Here is a 15,840-nt window from a genome sequence, read left to right on the forward strand (position 1 = left end):
CATCTGTAAGAGTAAGAGAACAGCAAGAGTGTGTTATCTCATGTGGAAACCGGCAGATGCAGTCACTAATGAGTATCTGAAAGTGGCATATTTTGGCCTTTTTCAGTTGAACATTTCCTACTGTGTACTGATACAGCAACATCTGTAATGTCAGTGAAATTCTGAATTTTTAAAAAAAAAAAGTAAACAGAGTAATGAACAAAGTAAATGCTAAGTAACACTACTGACAGCTCTTTGTAAAGCTCAAGATACTCTCTGCTGTAAACCTACACAGCCCTACAGCATTTCTTTATGTGGAAAGTAATATAAATGAATTCAACACCTGTGAGGATATACACTATACAGCAATAAGGACTGGACTTTGATATACATGACAGAGCCTGACACAGATTGCAAATTCACATAAAATAACATACTCCAAACCCTTTAATAAACTTTCAACATTGCTCATTCCTTGTACTACAATATTTTCAAAACTAAGTTCTGTGTGTGATTACTCAAAAATCCATTTTACAAGACAGTGAAATTGTTTGAAATAAATATAGTCAACATTTTCTTTAAGAATATTTATAAAAGAAGTGGAATTAAGTTGTGAGAACCTCCCTGTAAAAATTGATATTAATTTTGTATTTAATCTCTAAAGCTATTCTGCAGTAAGTAGTGGATGGTGAATAAAGAACTGAATTGAACTGATGAAAAATTAAATGTATCAGAAGGTATGTTTTCAAATTTTTATAAAAACTCAACTAAATCAAGTACTTGTAGCAAAATCAGACTTGTAGAATAGAAGAGTCTATGAACATTTACAACAATGATGATTCAAACTATACTTATGTGATTGAAAAGGAAAAATATAGATAAATTTCAAGAAAGATAAAGCGAGGGAAGACAAACAGAGATTTAATATATACAGGAATATTAAATAAATAAAGACGTGAAACATTACAATATATTTTTAAATGGGAAACAATCTCAGTGAGGTCAATACATTCAGTATATATCATAAATAACACATCATTATGCTCTTCTGCAAAATGTTTTATCCAGTGTGAATGAATTAGTGGTAAAATATTTACGCAAGTACTCTACTCTGGTTGTACCTTCATATCAAACTATTTTTACATACCTCTTATTCAGAATCACACATAACATTTGGATATTTCACTTATATAACACTATGCTTTCCTAATTAAAATATTGTTTTGATTTACCAATGTAAGGGAATGTTTGGTCTCCTTTAAGTAGAGTATTTCTCTTGATGGTATTGCAATTACTAAATGAATTCGGTTCAGCTGCCCGCTTTTGTCTTCCAAAGCTAAAGTCACTTCCATCTTCACAGATTACATTAGTTCCTGTAATTAAAACATTAAAAAAATCCTTACTCATCTGCTTCTGAAATCTTGTACAAGTTTCTTAAAGCTATTGTCAAAAATTAAATTAAGCTAAATGTGGACTGTAGAACTGATAAAATAAGAACTAGGATAAATTAAATGCAAAATCAATTTCAAACAACAATCAGAAGTCTGGCTTTTAAAGCTTTTAAGTATTTTATTTCTAAAGAGGCAGAGAAACAAATAAGACAGCAAAAACAAATGGGATGAAATACACATATTGGATACAGGGAAAGTCACTCCATATCTAGAGTGGCAACAGAAGATGCTGCAATTTAGCAAAAATATCAATAATGCAACATCCAAAATCTAAATCCCATGATAGTAGGAAATTCTTGCAGTGGTCTACAACACATTCTGGAATTCATTAAATATTCTGTATCTGTGGTATTGCCCAAAGATCGTGGTGCCATAAAAAAGTTGTCATCTTGCATCAGTACCACAGAAGTTAACACTGTGTTGCTGCATTCAACAATGAAATGTGCAGAGGATGGCTCAGCCCAGTTGTTGATCTCTGATCAGCTAGAAAACACCATCTACTTAGGATACATGTCTCAGATTGAACTCTCAGTCCAAACATTGTAAACTTTCTACTTCAAGAGAACAGTGTAGCAAATGTGTGCATCAGGTGATGCCTTAATATTCAAAGAAAGATGCAAATATTTGCCGAAATCCTATAGTAAGTTAAATAAATCTTATTTTGTTCTTGTAATAAAGTGAACTGATATTTCATTTCTTGTAGTTTCACTCCATGATCTCCCAGAGCAATCATAGACCCCACGGCTATACCAGAAATCAGGTCACAACTAGTGACAATGAGAAATGGAGCCTAAGTTGATCATCTTTTTAAGTCCGTTCCCCTACCACTTGGTTCTGTTTGCATATTGCACACAATGTTTTGAACACTGCTTTTTCTCTAATTTCGTTCTTTTGTATTCATGTGTCCTATGCCATGTTTCACAATGTCTGAGCTACCATAAGAAATATCTCTAATGACTTTGTGCAGTTTAAGGTGCAACAGACTGAATGTCTGTTGCTCAGTGTCAGCCAGTTGGCATCATTACTGAGTAAACAAGCAGCTTTACCACTGGTAGCTGCAACAAAATTTCACCCAAACTATAGCAAGATAGAAAACTGGTCAGACTATGAGGCACAAGTGGAGGCCAATTTTGCTGCTTACCACAATAGGTATGGAGTGCAATGCTTACTTTTTGTCAGCCATGGGAGTTGACATTTACTGCCTGTATGTACAGTTGTGCATGGGCACTACTCCTAAATCAGTCAAGTGTGATGACATCTTTAAACTGCTTGACAAACATCTGGATAGTTAGGTCCATGTCGCAACAGCAAGCTTTAAATTATTTCATCTTAAGCAGCACCGAAGACAAACACTGAAACAATGGATAGCTGATGAGAATTCTTCCAGGTTGTAAGATCGTGGTCCATGGAACTTTTCTATCCCTGACGTTTCACCAAAAGCTATGTTGGACATATTTGGAGGTGCTCCTGGTTGTGTTGAGTCTTGCTGACTGATAAGTCGGACTTCAAAGAATGGCCCAAATACTGTGGAAATTGGGAGTGGTCTGGATTTCAAGTGACATCAGAGAGAAATGTTGCCTGGGATAAAATATAACTATCGACCATAGTATCTCAAAAATAAAAACTTCTCATCGATCTGTAGCGCCACTGACCATATATAACTGTCGACCATAGTATCTCAAAAATAAAAACTTCTCATCGATCTGTAGCGCCACTGACCATATATCATATATCCCAGGCAACATTTCTCTCTGATGTCACTTGAAATCCAGACCACTCCCAATTTCCACAGTATTTGGGCCATTCTTTGAAGTCCGACTTATCAGTCAGCAAGACTCAACACAAGACTCTTTCTTAGTGGTAGAATCCTGTAACATGATATGGGATAAAATATAACTATCGACCATAGTATCTCAAAAATAAAAACTTCTCATCGATCTGTAGCGCCACTGACCATATATCACTGAGTTTCATAGCTTCTTCTTTTCTGTTAAAATTGTCCACATGTTTAAATATTTTGATGGCTTCTCTATATAGCCATATAGTTCGTGATATTACATAAAACTTCAGTTTCCGAAAATTTCACTACATGATCAACTAACTGAAGAGCATGTTCCACCATGGCTGACTTGTCTGTTTTCCCTAGTAACCAAAGACTTTTATGTTCCTTCAACTGTGTATTCCCACTTCTCTTTGTAGTTCCAATGTAGACCCTAGCACGTTCACACAGAATCTTTTATACACCACTTTCAGATAGAGGTGGATGTTTATCCTTAACAGAACAAAGTGCTTGACCTATTTTCTTAGTTGGTCTGAAAATTGGTCAAACGTTATGTTTCCATAAAATCTTGTGAATTTGATCCATTACTTTTTTGATGAAGGGGAGGAGAAATCAAGTTCTTCCATCACTGTGTTGTATCGTTGTCTTTAGGCCTCCTGTTATTCAGTCACAAAACTCTATTTATTTCCTTATTAGAGTACCCATTATTCCCAAAAGCCTGCTTTAGATGTTTACAACCACATATTGGGTGAACTGATTCTTATGTAAAAGACTCGTGTCATTTCACTGAGAAACTGAAGGGACTAACTTTGGCTACTGAGGATATTCTTGTTAGTTTTGAAATAGTGTCTTTATTTACAATGATTCTGCTTAACGAAGTTATGGCTTACATAGTGGATGTTTTCCCAGCAGATTTGACTCCTCCTTTCACACACTGTCTCACCTCTAGTTAGTTCCAGTGAGAGGATGCATTTTATGAGCAGGTTGATGGTGTGGCCATGGGTAACCCATGGAGTCCTATGATCACCAATTTTTACATGGAAAAATTCAAACAATTATCTCTGGAAAAAGCAAATAAGAAACGATGTCGATGGTATCAATCTGTGGATGATAGATTTGTGGTTTGGTCACATGGCAAAAAAGCTTTAGAGGAATTCTTTTGTTATTTAAATAGTATAAATCCTAAAATCCAGTTTACCATGGAAATGGAGAAAGACAATGCAATTTCCTTCTTGGATGTCTTAGATATGAGACAGACTGATGGCAGCTTGAAACATAAAGTCTTTTGGAAGATTACACATACCAACGGATACTTACATAAGGATTCCAGTCATCATCCACAACAGAACAGAGGTGTAATTAAAATTCTAGTGGACAGAGCTAAAAGAATTTGTGTGCCGGAATACCTGGATGCCAAGATAAACATGCTCTTCAGTCAGGTGATCATGTAGTGAAATTTTTGTAAACTGAATTTTTTTGTACTATGACAAACTATTATCTGCAGTTATATAGAGAAGCCATCAAAATTTATAAACATGGGGATAATTTTAAAAGAAAAGAAGAAGCTATGAAACTCAGTGATATGTGGACAGTGGCGCTACATAATCAACGAGAAGATTTTATCTTTGACGTACTATGATCAATAGTTATATTTTATCCTTGACAAGGTTTATCTCTGCTATCACATGAAATCCAGACCACACCCACTTTCCATGGTATTTAGGCCATTCTTCAAAGTCTGACTTGTCAGTCAGCAAGACTCACCACAACCAAGAGCATGTCAGAAGACATCCAACATAGCTCTGGGTGAAATATCAGGGATAGAAAAGTTCCATGGACTATGGCCATACAACCCTGAAGAATTCTCAGCAGCTGAAACATCCAGTGGTGAAAGCCTTCATTGTATGAATGGATAGCTGAACTGAGAGGGTTCACAAGGCACTGTTAGTTTAACTGTTGTGCTATCCATTACAGAGATATCATATTACAGGATTCTACCACTAAGAATGTTTCAGATGCATTCATTCATGCAACAATTCTAAAGCTGCCAGAACCTGATTTAGAAACAGTTCTGTCTATTGTGGAATCTTGAACTATTCTGGACAACATGGGTTGATTTTAAGGTTCTGCGTATTTCTGTTGTTCAAAGTGCACAAGATATTCAATCTAAAGCACATGATAGTGTTAAAGTGAATAATACAGGGCTCAGACAAACAGCATACGTGTAAAAATTTTCTATCTCTTGGTATGTAATGTGTGCTACAAAATTCTATGAGGAAGTCTTGTCCACAGTGCTTTTTGAATCATGACCGGAAAGCTTGCCCTCATCATGATGCAACATGCTACTGATGCAGACAGCAAGATCACATTCAGTGTGTTTACATGACACACCAGACTCAGCAACCAACCACTGCCAAGCAACAGCACGTAAGTTTTTGGTGAAGCCATGCACAATGATGCATGCCAAAACCTACATTTCAGTATCACTGAAATCTTCCAGGCAGGTGAACAAATATTTTGCCCCTAATGAGTGGAACAAAAACACTTTATTTACAGTTGGATGCTGGTGCTTCTGTTTCCCAAATTAATAAGGACACATATGACAGGTTCAGTAGCCCACTGCTACAGTAGCATGTTCCATTTTGTGTGCGCAATTATAGAAACAGTGCAAACATTTTTGGGTTAGATTTATTTCATTTGTTCAACCTATGCACACAGGACATTGTGTTACAAATCAGCATTTCAGTGCCTTACAATAATGTTTCTGATTTGTACAATAAACACAAGGAACTGTCTGAATGAGGTTTGGGATGGGCTAAAGAATTTGAAGCGCATGTTACAGTGAAAGACAATATGCTGCTGTGATTTTTTTGTGCTCGGCCTGTCCCAAATGCAACACATGAGCAAGTGGCTCAGGAACTGGACAGATGGAAAGACAGTGTGGTTAGCCAATCTGTTTCTGCAAACCACTGGGCATCAGGTTTTGTAATTCTAAAGAAGCCTTGAGGTGGTTTAGGTCAGTGTGTTGATTTTAAAGCCACAGTAAACCCACAAGCTGTTGTGGATTCTTTTCCTCTTCCACATCTGTAGGAATTGATAAAGAAACTGGCACAGGGCAGATACTTTTCAAAGTTTGCTGGGCGAGCAGCTCGTGCAAAACTTTGTGGTAAACACTCACCTATGATTGTTCCAGATTAAAAAACTACCAACTAGAAGTACTTCAGCTCCTGAAATTTTCAATGGTTTCTGGAACAGTTAAGAGCAAAGGTCCCTCCTTGTACAAGTTATTTGGATAATATTACAGTCACAGTTTATGTGCCTGCTGAACATTTAGCAAACTTAGACTGTTTGTTACAAGTTCTTTCCGGAGCTGGCCAAAAGTGCAATAAAGAATAGTGCTTCTTCTTGCAACAACTACTGGAATATTTTGATCATCATTAATTAATGCACAAGCAATTCAACCTACCATATTGAACTTGGCTGGTATGACAGAGCTCCGAGCTCTGCTGTTGCCCCATAACATTAAGGGGCTCCAATCAGTTATGAGTAAGTTTACATATTATGTCAAAGTTATCTATAATTGTGTGCAAATTGCTGAAAGCAGTTCAACAGATATATGTTCCTTTTATGTGGCCCACAGATTCTCAAATGCATTTCAGCAATGAAAGGACATTTTGCTAAATCATCAATATTTGATTCATTTTGTTCCAACCAAGCATGTCATATTAGCTGTAGATGCAATTTCTTGTGGGATCAGAGCCATGTTCTACCATAAAATTGGTTCTTCTGATAGAACTATTGCTTTTGCCTTGGAAACTCTCAAAAAAGTACAGTGTAACTACAGTCAACTTGAAAAAGAGGCACTCACCATTATCTATAGTGTTCCAAAGTTCCACCGATACTTCTAAGGTTGGAAGTTCTACTTCCTGACAGAGCATCAACCTTTGACAGCCTTGTTCAAACCTGGAAAGCCTGTCCCCCTTGGATGGCACAAAAATTGCAATGTTGGGCACTGATATTGTCTAATTATCAGTATGAACTGTTGTACAGGCACACTATCCAACAATCACATGCTGACTTGTTGTCTTGGTTACCAGTCAGTACCAACATAGCATTTGATTCATCTGAGGAGTCATGTTTTCAGACTGATACAAAGGATTTTGAATGTTTCCAAAAATTTCTTCTCAATTTTCAGCATCTTGCCATTGCAACTGCTTACGAAGCTGCTTTGCAGGTTGTTTTGCAATATATGCACCATGGGTAGCCATGTGGTTTAAAAGAAGTTCCCTACTCAAGGGCATGTTGGTACTTTTTGCATCATCACACACTCCCTTCATTGAGAAGTTTTGTCTTTATTCAACTAAGGTAAATGGGGAAGCAACTCACTAGATGTCATTGTATTTGGCAGGCAATGGATGCTCAGATTGAGTAAATAACATCTCACTGCAAAGTTGCACAGAACATCAATCAGTTCCGCCACAACATTTTTCTGAGTGTCCACATTCGGACCATGGGAATGCATTGATATTGATTTTGAGGGCATGTTCTGGAATGCGATATGGTTGTTAGTGGTTGACAGTTATAATAAGTTTACTTTTGTTATACCCATTACATACATCACTACTGCACCCATGACATCCACCATTACTGCAAGTACAGTAACAGCTTTGTCTTCAATTTTTTTGTCCTGAAGGTCTTCCAGAGGTCATTGTCTTGGACAATGGACCACAATTCACATCAGCAGATATCCAACAGTTTTGTGCATTAATGGCATACACCATGTAATCACAGCATCTTTTCATCCAAAGTCTAGTGGTGAAGCTGAATGGTTCATACAAATGTTTAAAAGTCAGATGGAAGACTGCTCCTTGTCACGTGATAGGAAGTCATTGGCAGAATTGTTACAACACCATTGCCTTCATGGAAACGATTCATTTGGCCATGTCAGACAAACTTCTGGCCTCAAGACAAAGGCCTTCTAGAAATAAACAGTGTTGGGAGTTCAGAGTAATTACAAAAACCATCAGACATTCTTTTTACATCATCCCAGGTTCTGCCAGGCTGCAGGGGCACCACCAAAACCAACTGTGGTGCACTTCTGACTATATCAGTGATTCTGCTGCAGTGTGTTTGTCCACAGATCCAGCCAGCACATTGATGGGGTCCACAACAGCAGTTGTTTCTGTCTTTCCATCAGTCATGGCAAACACCATCCACTGTGGGGCCCAAGGAGGTCAACACCCCACCACGGACACCATTGCTGCTCACATCCCTAAAGCCAGTGCCCATCCACCTGCCATATCTGATGTCCATTGTGCAGTGCCCTCAGAACATCATCACAGCACTCCAGAAGATCCCTTTGCAGTTCAGTTAACCTTGGCATCTGCATCTCCAGATGCTGGTATGCATTCTCCAACTGGTTTTTTGGTCAGTGTCCCCAGTCATTCTCAAGGGTGAATATCAGCATACAGTCAAGGATGTGCCATCAGCTGTCATTACCCACCTGCCTCCTCATTTGCATCCACATTCTGTTCCTCTCTTCCCTCCCTCCTGCAGTCATCATGTGCATCCACCCCACATGAAGATGGTGCAGAGGGTTAGAAGGGAGAGGAATGTTGTATCACCAAAAGATCGAGGTGTTGTAACAAAGTTGCACCTTACATCAATACCACAGAAATTAATGATGTCTTGCTGCATTCTGCAATAATGAATTGGAGGTGCTGGTGAAACCATGTCCTCCCTTCCAGCACCACCACACGGAGGCTGATATACAACCAAGCAGAAGAAAGCTCAAGCATTGCTTGACCTCCAGTCAAGCAGACAACATCATATAGTTAGGACACAAGTGTTACTCATATCTTAGATTCAACTGTAAATCTGAACATTGTGAACTTAGTACTTCAGGAGAAGAGTTTAGTAAATGTATGCATCAAGTGATGTTTTATTATTTAAAGACAGCTGCAAAAATTTGGCTCATTCTTGTGGCAAAAGATTGCACAAATCTATGTAAGTCTTTTTACAGTTCTTGTAATAAAGTGAACAAATATCTCGAATGTTGTAGTTCCATTCCACCATTCCAGAGCACTCAAAGAACTCACAAATATAATGGATGATTGTAGTTTTGTAAGGTCATGGCAGTTTTGATCATCCAATTTTTACTTACATGAGAAGATAAGAAAATAAAAAGTACATTCAGAGTGAACACTTTTACATTAAAAAGGAATATTATTTGTAACACAACTAAGTTATAGTTATGATTAACAACAATACAGAAGAACCACAATCCATATCAGAAGACACTACATAAATAGTTACTCAGTACCTCGATAAAAGTAGTACTTCACAGTATACACATACATGCTGAACTAAGAAATTCATAAGAACAAGTGAAGCAACAAATTGCTTAAAAGTCAGGTACTTACAAATGTTTGAAATTTCACAACATATCATGATCTACATGAGTATTGATACAATCAATGCAATATTATGCAGAAACGATGATAACAGTAAAATATTAGAAAGTAGAATTTCAAACTGGCAGATGTCTCTGACAGACACAGTCTCACACAAAGGACAATTCAGAAGCTGACCTTCAGATGTAAATAAACATGTGAATTGCACTTGCCAATTGCCCAATGCCTGGCCCTCATGTTCAGCAGGCATGACACATCTTGATATTTCTTGTGGAGTCTTATCAATGATATTGTGTTTGTACTATACTTATTGGGTTCTCTAGCAGAGCACAGAGCAAATAGCTATGCCACAACTCAACAAGTTACTTTCAATATTCTGCAACCAATTTGGCAAGAAATCTACTTAGGATGGGACGTGTGTCACATAAACAATAGAACTCTAATTCTAGTATAATTATTGGGTGTACAACTGGGTCACATCATAATAACTCTATGACATTTTGGCAAAATGAATCATTACAGTCTTCAGGTGGTTCTTGATGACTGTTGCACCATTCCTGTTGGCATCCTATATATGTTGGCCATTATCCCCTTCATCGCTCCAGTCCTGTCACTATCAGTGCAGCCACAATGATGGTGATGGGGGGAATGGTGCCTGGCTCTGAAGCCTGGTCTCCAGCATCTGCACTATCAATGTCATGTGTGAACCCCACTGTGCAGGAATGCTTTCCTTTTCCTAGACTCAGTGCAGGTTTCCATGCATGACTCGGTTGTAGTAATTAATTAGACTATCTTGAACATGCTAATGAGGAAGATTGTATAAGTGTTTCGATATTCAGAATGAATTTAATTTTGGTATTTTTCTAATCCATAGAATGGCCATAATCATCTGCAATGGCCAGCAACTGAAGCAGTTGTCACCTTCTGGTGACTGATGCAATCCTGAGTCCAGCCTAATGCAGTCTATGAAGTCTTAGCATTTTGCCATTTCTCTCTGTTAGCTCCCACTGCCCACAAAGAAATGTCACAGAAAATGTAAAGGAGTTTAACTAGTGTATTGTTTTTGAGAACTAATACAAATTGTTGCATAAAAATGTTTGTGGGTTATTATTCTGGGGCCATAGTAGTCTAGTGGAAGAGCACTCAAGTCTGGCCCCGGGTTCAATCCCAGGCAGAGGCTGGGATTTTTCCTCCATCCTTTCCCTCTGGTATTGCCACAGCTCCACTTAGCTTGCTGCTAAATTGAGTACTGGGGATCTTTCCTGACGGCACAGGGTGGCCAGGGTGAGGGACCAACCACACAAACAACAGAACTCTAATTCATCCTAGTATAATTCTTGGGTGTACAACTGGGTCACATCATAATTACTCTACGATATTTTGACAAAATGAATCATTGCAATCTTCAGGTGGTTCCTGATGACTGTTGCTCCATTCCTGTTGGCATCCTCCTAGTTCGGCAGTTGATAGAAGGTCTGCACTCTTCCTGCAGGCAGGCTGATAGTGCAGTCAAGTGCTTGCACAGATTTTACCTTTAATTTTCTGGGATTTATTTAATAAATACCAACTTCTGAACAAAAAACAATTTGGTTGCAAGTGCAAAAACAGTTTGGATTTGAATTAAATAGCTGTAGAATAATTCACAAAAATAGCTTTAGAAGTTCTGGATAGACGAGACCTTCTGATATGAATTTCTCTAGACTATGTTAAAGCATTTGACACAGTTAATTAAGAAACACTTAATTGCAAACTTGATGTGCTGGAAATAAGTGGGACTGTCTTAGTCAGTAAAAAGAGTGCAATGGATGTGTGGGGGATCATCCAAATTTCAAGGAACTCAAAATACACAATGCAACATTTTTGATTTCCTAAGTATGTGAACAAATGAGTTCTTCAGGGGAGTCTATTGATCCAAATACTGTTTCTCACTTACATTAATGATTCAAGCAATGGAAAATACAGGATGGAATAATGACAATATCACAGAAAGAATAGTTTGCTCCTCACCATATACAGGAGACACTGAGTTGCAGACAGGCACAACAAAAGAACTGCTACACATTTGAGTTTTTGGCCAAGAGGCCGTCTTCTAAAGTAAAAAGCACATTCACACTGATAAGAGCAAAAATCTCTCTCTCTCTCTCTCTCTCTCTCTCTCTCTCTCACCCACACACACACACACACACACACACACACACACACACACACATAGACACACACATGACCACATGTGCCTGTCTACAACTCAATGTATCCACTAAATGTTCAGTAGCAGTCTATCTTTTCTGTTACATTAATGGTTTCTTTATTTAGGAATTCTCCATAGACAAATTCAGGAGTTATTTTGCATTATGAACAAAACATGATGTTCCACACTAGACTGAACTAGGTGAAACAGTGTTATTTACCAATGACAGCAACACAATAATTTTGGGGTTGACAGTGTAACTCACAAGGCACTTCTGTATCTCCACGTACTATGGAGATTGGTATGACTAGGTTGTGTAGTATGTGGTATCAGCAGGTAATAAAAACACACATTATTAAGTCAGGAATGAAAGCTGAAAATGATAAAAGCATCAATTCAGACTTCTGATCACATTTGATACATCTAATAATTTGTACTACCAGTACTTCAAACCATAAATTTTCTAATTGTGTCTATAAGAATTTGATTTAAATTTACTGAAGTGTAAGGAACTTGTTTGTCATAACATGTACGATTAATCAAAATATCTTCACTGGTGTTTATGCTGGCATTTACAGGAAAGTGTTGCTGCTAGTCAGTCAGTTACAAGACAATAGTCAGTAAAAAAAAATTGGTCATGAAGTATTAAAAAATAATCTAATTGTACAGGAATAGTGACAACATCACAACTAAAGATTTGACAATGAAATGTTTTAATGATCACATGGAAAGAAGTGACAGAATGTGTAAAATTAATGGAAATGTATTAATAATCTGTCCAGTGTATGCAACAGAAATGTCCTTAACTATGTAGATGACACACAACAGTTGTCAATTCAGCACCCAAAGAAAATGATATGGACCTGGTTTGTTCTGGTGTCTTACTTGACATGAAGAATTACTTCCACAATAATTGTTTAAGTATGAACCTAAGAAAAACAACTTTCAGATACTCCACCCAGATAGAGTACAATGGAATGTTGTGCCTGATGATCATACAGAAATAAAACAGGATGATACAACTGCCTTTCTTGGTGTAAGGTAGGCATCTCTCTTTTACAGCATCACTTTAATCTTTTACACCAAAAATAAACAAAATCAAGTTACATAATGAGTACAAAATCACAAGTTCCGAGTTTTGAGCAAATGAGTATGATCTACTATGCTTTGGTGTATCGGTACCCCAAACATGAAACTCAAGTCCGGCAGGTGTGTTTCTGCCAAGCAAATAAACAGGCTATCCACCTTTCAAAAAGTGGGCGTAATGATTCTGTGCAAGCTTAGTTATAATGGGTCTTACAAAGGAATGTTCAAAAGTAAAAAATTACTGAAACTCTCATCAATATGTGGTTATAAAACTGTTCAATTAATTTTGAAGTTCAAACAGTGCAATAACCTGAAAAAGAGATGTACATACTTATAGTACTAGGAGAGACTGTGATTATCATCAGTAAAAACTTAACACAAAAAGTGCAGAAACGATTAGATAGTATATGATAATATAATTTCATACTAAACTTCAAAAGAATTTAAAAAAACTCAAATGTAGGCTGCTTGGAAATGGCTCTTAAGGGGTATTTTACCACTAAATGAGTTATAGTAATGGACCTTGCCGTTGGTGGGGAGGCTTGCGTGCCTCAGAGATACAGATGGCCGTACCGTAGGTGCAACCACAACGGAGGGGTATCTGTTGAGAGGCCAGACAAACGTGTGGTTCCTGAAGAGGGGCAGCAGTCTTTTCAGTAGTTGCAGGGGCAACAGTCTGGATGATTGACTGATCTGGCCTTGTAACACTAACCAAAACGGCCTTGCTGTGCTGGTACTGCGAATGGCTGGAAGGAAGGGGAAACTACAGCCGTAATTTTTCCCGAGGGCATGCAGCTTTACTGTATGATTAAATGATGATGGCATCCTCTTGGGTAAAATATTCTGGAGGTAAAATAGTCCCCCATTCGGATCTCCGGGCGGGGACTACTCAAGAGGACGTCGTTATCAGGAGAAAGAAAACTGGCCTTCTAGGGATCGGAGCGTGGAATGTCAGATCCCCTAGTCGGGCAGGTAGGTTAGAAAATTTAAAAAGGGAAATGCATAGGTTCGAGTTAGATATAGTGGGAATTAGTGAAGTTTGGTGGCAGGAGGAACAAGACTTTTGGTCAGGTGAATACAGGGTTATAAATACAAAATCAAATAGGGGTAATCCAGGAGTAGGTTTAATAATGAATAAAAAAATAGGAGTGCGGGTAAGCTACTACAAACAGCATAGTGAACGCATTATTGTGGACACGATAGACACGAGGCCCATGCCTACTACAGTACTACAAGTTTATATGCCAACTCGCTCTGCAGATGATGAAGAAATTGATGAAATGTATGAGAGATAAAAGAAATTATTCAGGTTGTGAAGGTAGACGAAAATTTAATAGTCATGGGTAACTGGAATACAAGAGTAGGAAAAGGAAGAGAAGGAAACATAGTAGTTGACTATGGATTGAGAGTAAGAAATAAAAGAGGAAGCCGTCTGGTAGAATTTTGCACAGAACATAACTTAATCATAGCTAACACTTGGTTCAAGAATCATGAAAGAAGGTTATATACATGGAAGAATACTGGAGATACTAGAAGGTATCAGATAGATTATATAATGGTAAGACAGAGATTCAGGGCCCAGATTTTAAATTGTAAGACGTTTCCAGGAGCAGATGTGGACTCTGACCACAATCTATTGGTTATGAACTGTAGATAAAACTGAAGAAACTGCAAAATGGTAGGAATTTAAGGAGATGGGACCTGGATAAACTGGCTAAACCAGAGGTTGTACAGAGTTTCAGGGAGAGCATAAGGGAACAATTGACAGGAATGGGGAAAGAAATACAGTAGAAGAAGAATGGGTAGCACTGAGGGATGAAGTAGTGAAGGCAGCAGAGGACCAAGTAGGTAAAAAGACGAGGGCTAGTAGAAATCCTTGGATAACAGAAGAAATATTGAATTTAATTGATGAAAGGAGAAAACATAAAAATGCAGTAAATGAAGCAGGCAAAATGGAATACAAACGTCTCAAAAATGAGATTGACAGGAAGTGCAAAATGGCTAAGCAGGGATGGATAAATGACAAATGTAAGGATGTAGAGGCACATATCACTAGGGGTAAGATAGATACTGCCTACAGGAAAATTAAAGAGACCTTTGGAGAAAAAAGAACCACTTGCATGAATATCAAGAGCTCAGATGGAAACCCAGTTCTAAGCAAAGAATGGAAAGCAGAAAGGTGGAAGGAGTATATAGAGGGTCTATACAAGGGCAATGTTCTTGAGGACAATATTATAGAAATGGAAGAGAATGTAGATGAAGATGAAATAGGAGATGTGATACTGCATGAAGAGTTTGACAGAGCACTGAAAGACCTAGGTCGAAACAAGGCCCGGGGAGTAGACAACATTCCATTAGAACTACTGCCAACCTTGGGAGAGCCAGGCTTATCAAAACTCTACCATCTGGTGAGCAAGATGTATGAGACAAGCAAAATACCCTCAGACTTCAAGAAGAATAGAATAATTCCAATCTCAAAGAAAGCAGGTGTTGACAGATGTGAAATTTACCAAACTATCAGTTTAATAAGCCACTGCTGCAAAATACTAACGCGAATTCTTTACAGTTGAGTGGAAAAAACTGGTCGAAGCCGACCTCAGATAAGATCAGTTTGGATTCCTTAGAAATGTTGGAATACATGCGGCAATATTGACCCTATGACTCAACTTAGAAAATAGATTAAGGAAAGGCAAACCTACATTTCTAGCATTTGTAGACTTAAAGAAAGCTTTTGACAATCTTGACTCAAATGCTCTCTTTCAAATTCTGAAGGTGGCAGGGGTAACATACAGGGAGCGAAAGGCTATTTACAATTTGTACAGACACCAGATGGCAGTTATAAGAGTTGAGGGGCATGAAAGGGAAGCAGTGGTTGGGAAGGGAGTGAGACAGGGTTGTAGCCTCTCCCCGATGTTATTCAATCTGTATATTGAGCAAGCAGTA

General features: G+C 38.0%; 1 protein-coding gene across 1 annotated transcript in view; it reads right to left on the reverse strand.

Moving 5' to 3' along the window:
• LOC124796280 (integrin alpha-PS5-like) overlaps positions 1-15,840 on the reverse strand; it is a 566,708-nt gene that overhangs the window by 336,081 nt on the left and 214,787 nt on the right. Inside the window, exon 7 of the mRNA XM_047260397.1 lies at positions 1,212-1,352. Within this exon, the coding sequence (XP_047116353.1) occupies positions 1,212-1,352 (141 nt within the window). The remainder of the gene's footprint in view (positions 1-1,211; positions 1,353-15,840) is intronic.

The sequence above is a fragment of the Schistocerca piceifrons genome, chromosome 4 (genome assembly GCF_021461385.2).
Source record: "Schistocerca piceifrons isolate TAMUIC-IGC-003096 chromosome 4, iqSchPice1.1, whole genome shotgun sequence".
In the NCBI taxonomy this organism is placed as follows: domain Eukaryota; kingdom Metazoa; phylum Arthropoda; class Insecta; order Orthoptera; family Acrididae; genus Schistocerca; species Schistocerca piceifrons.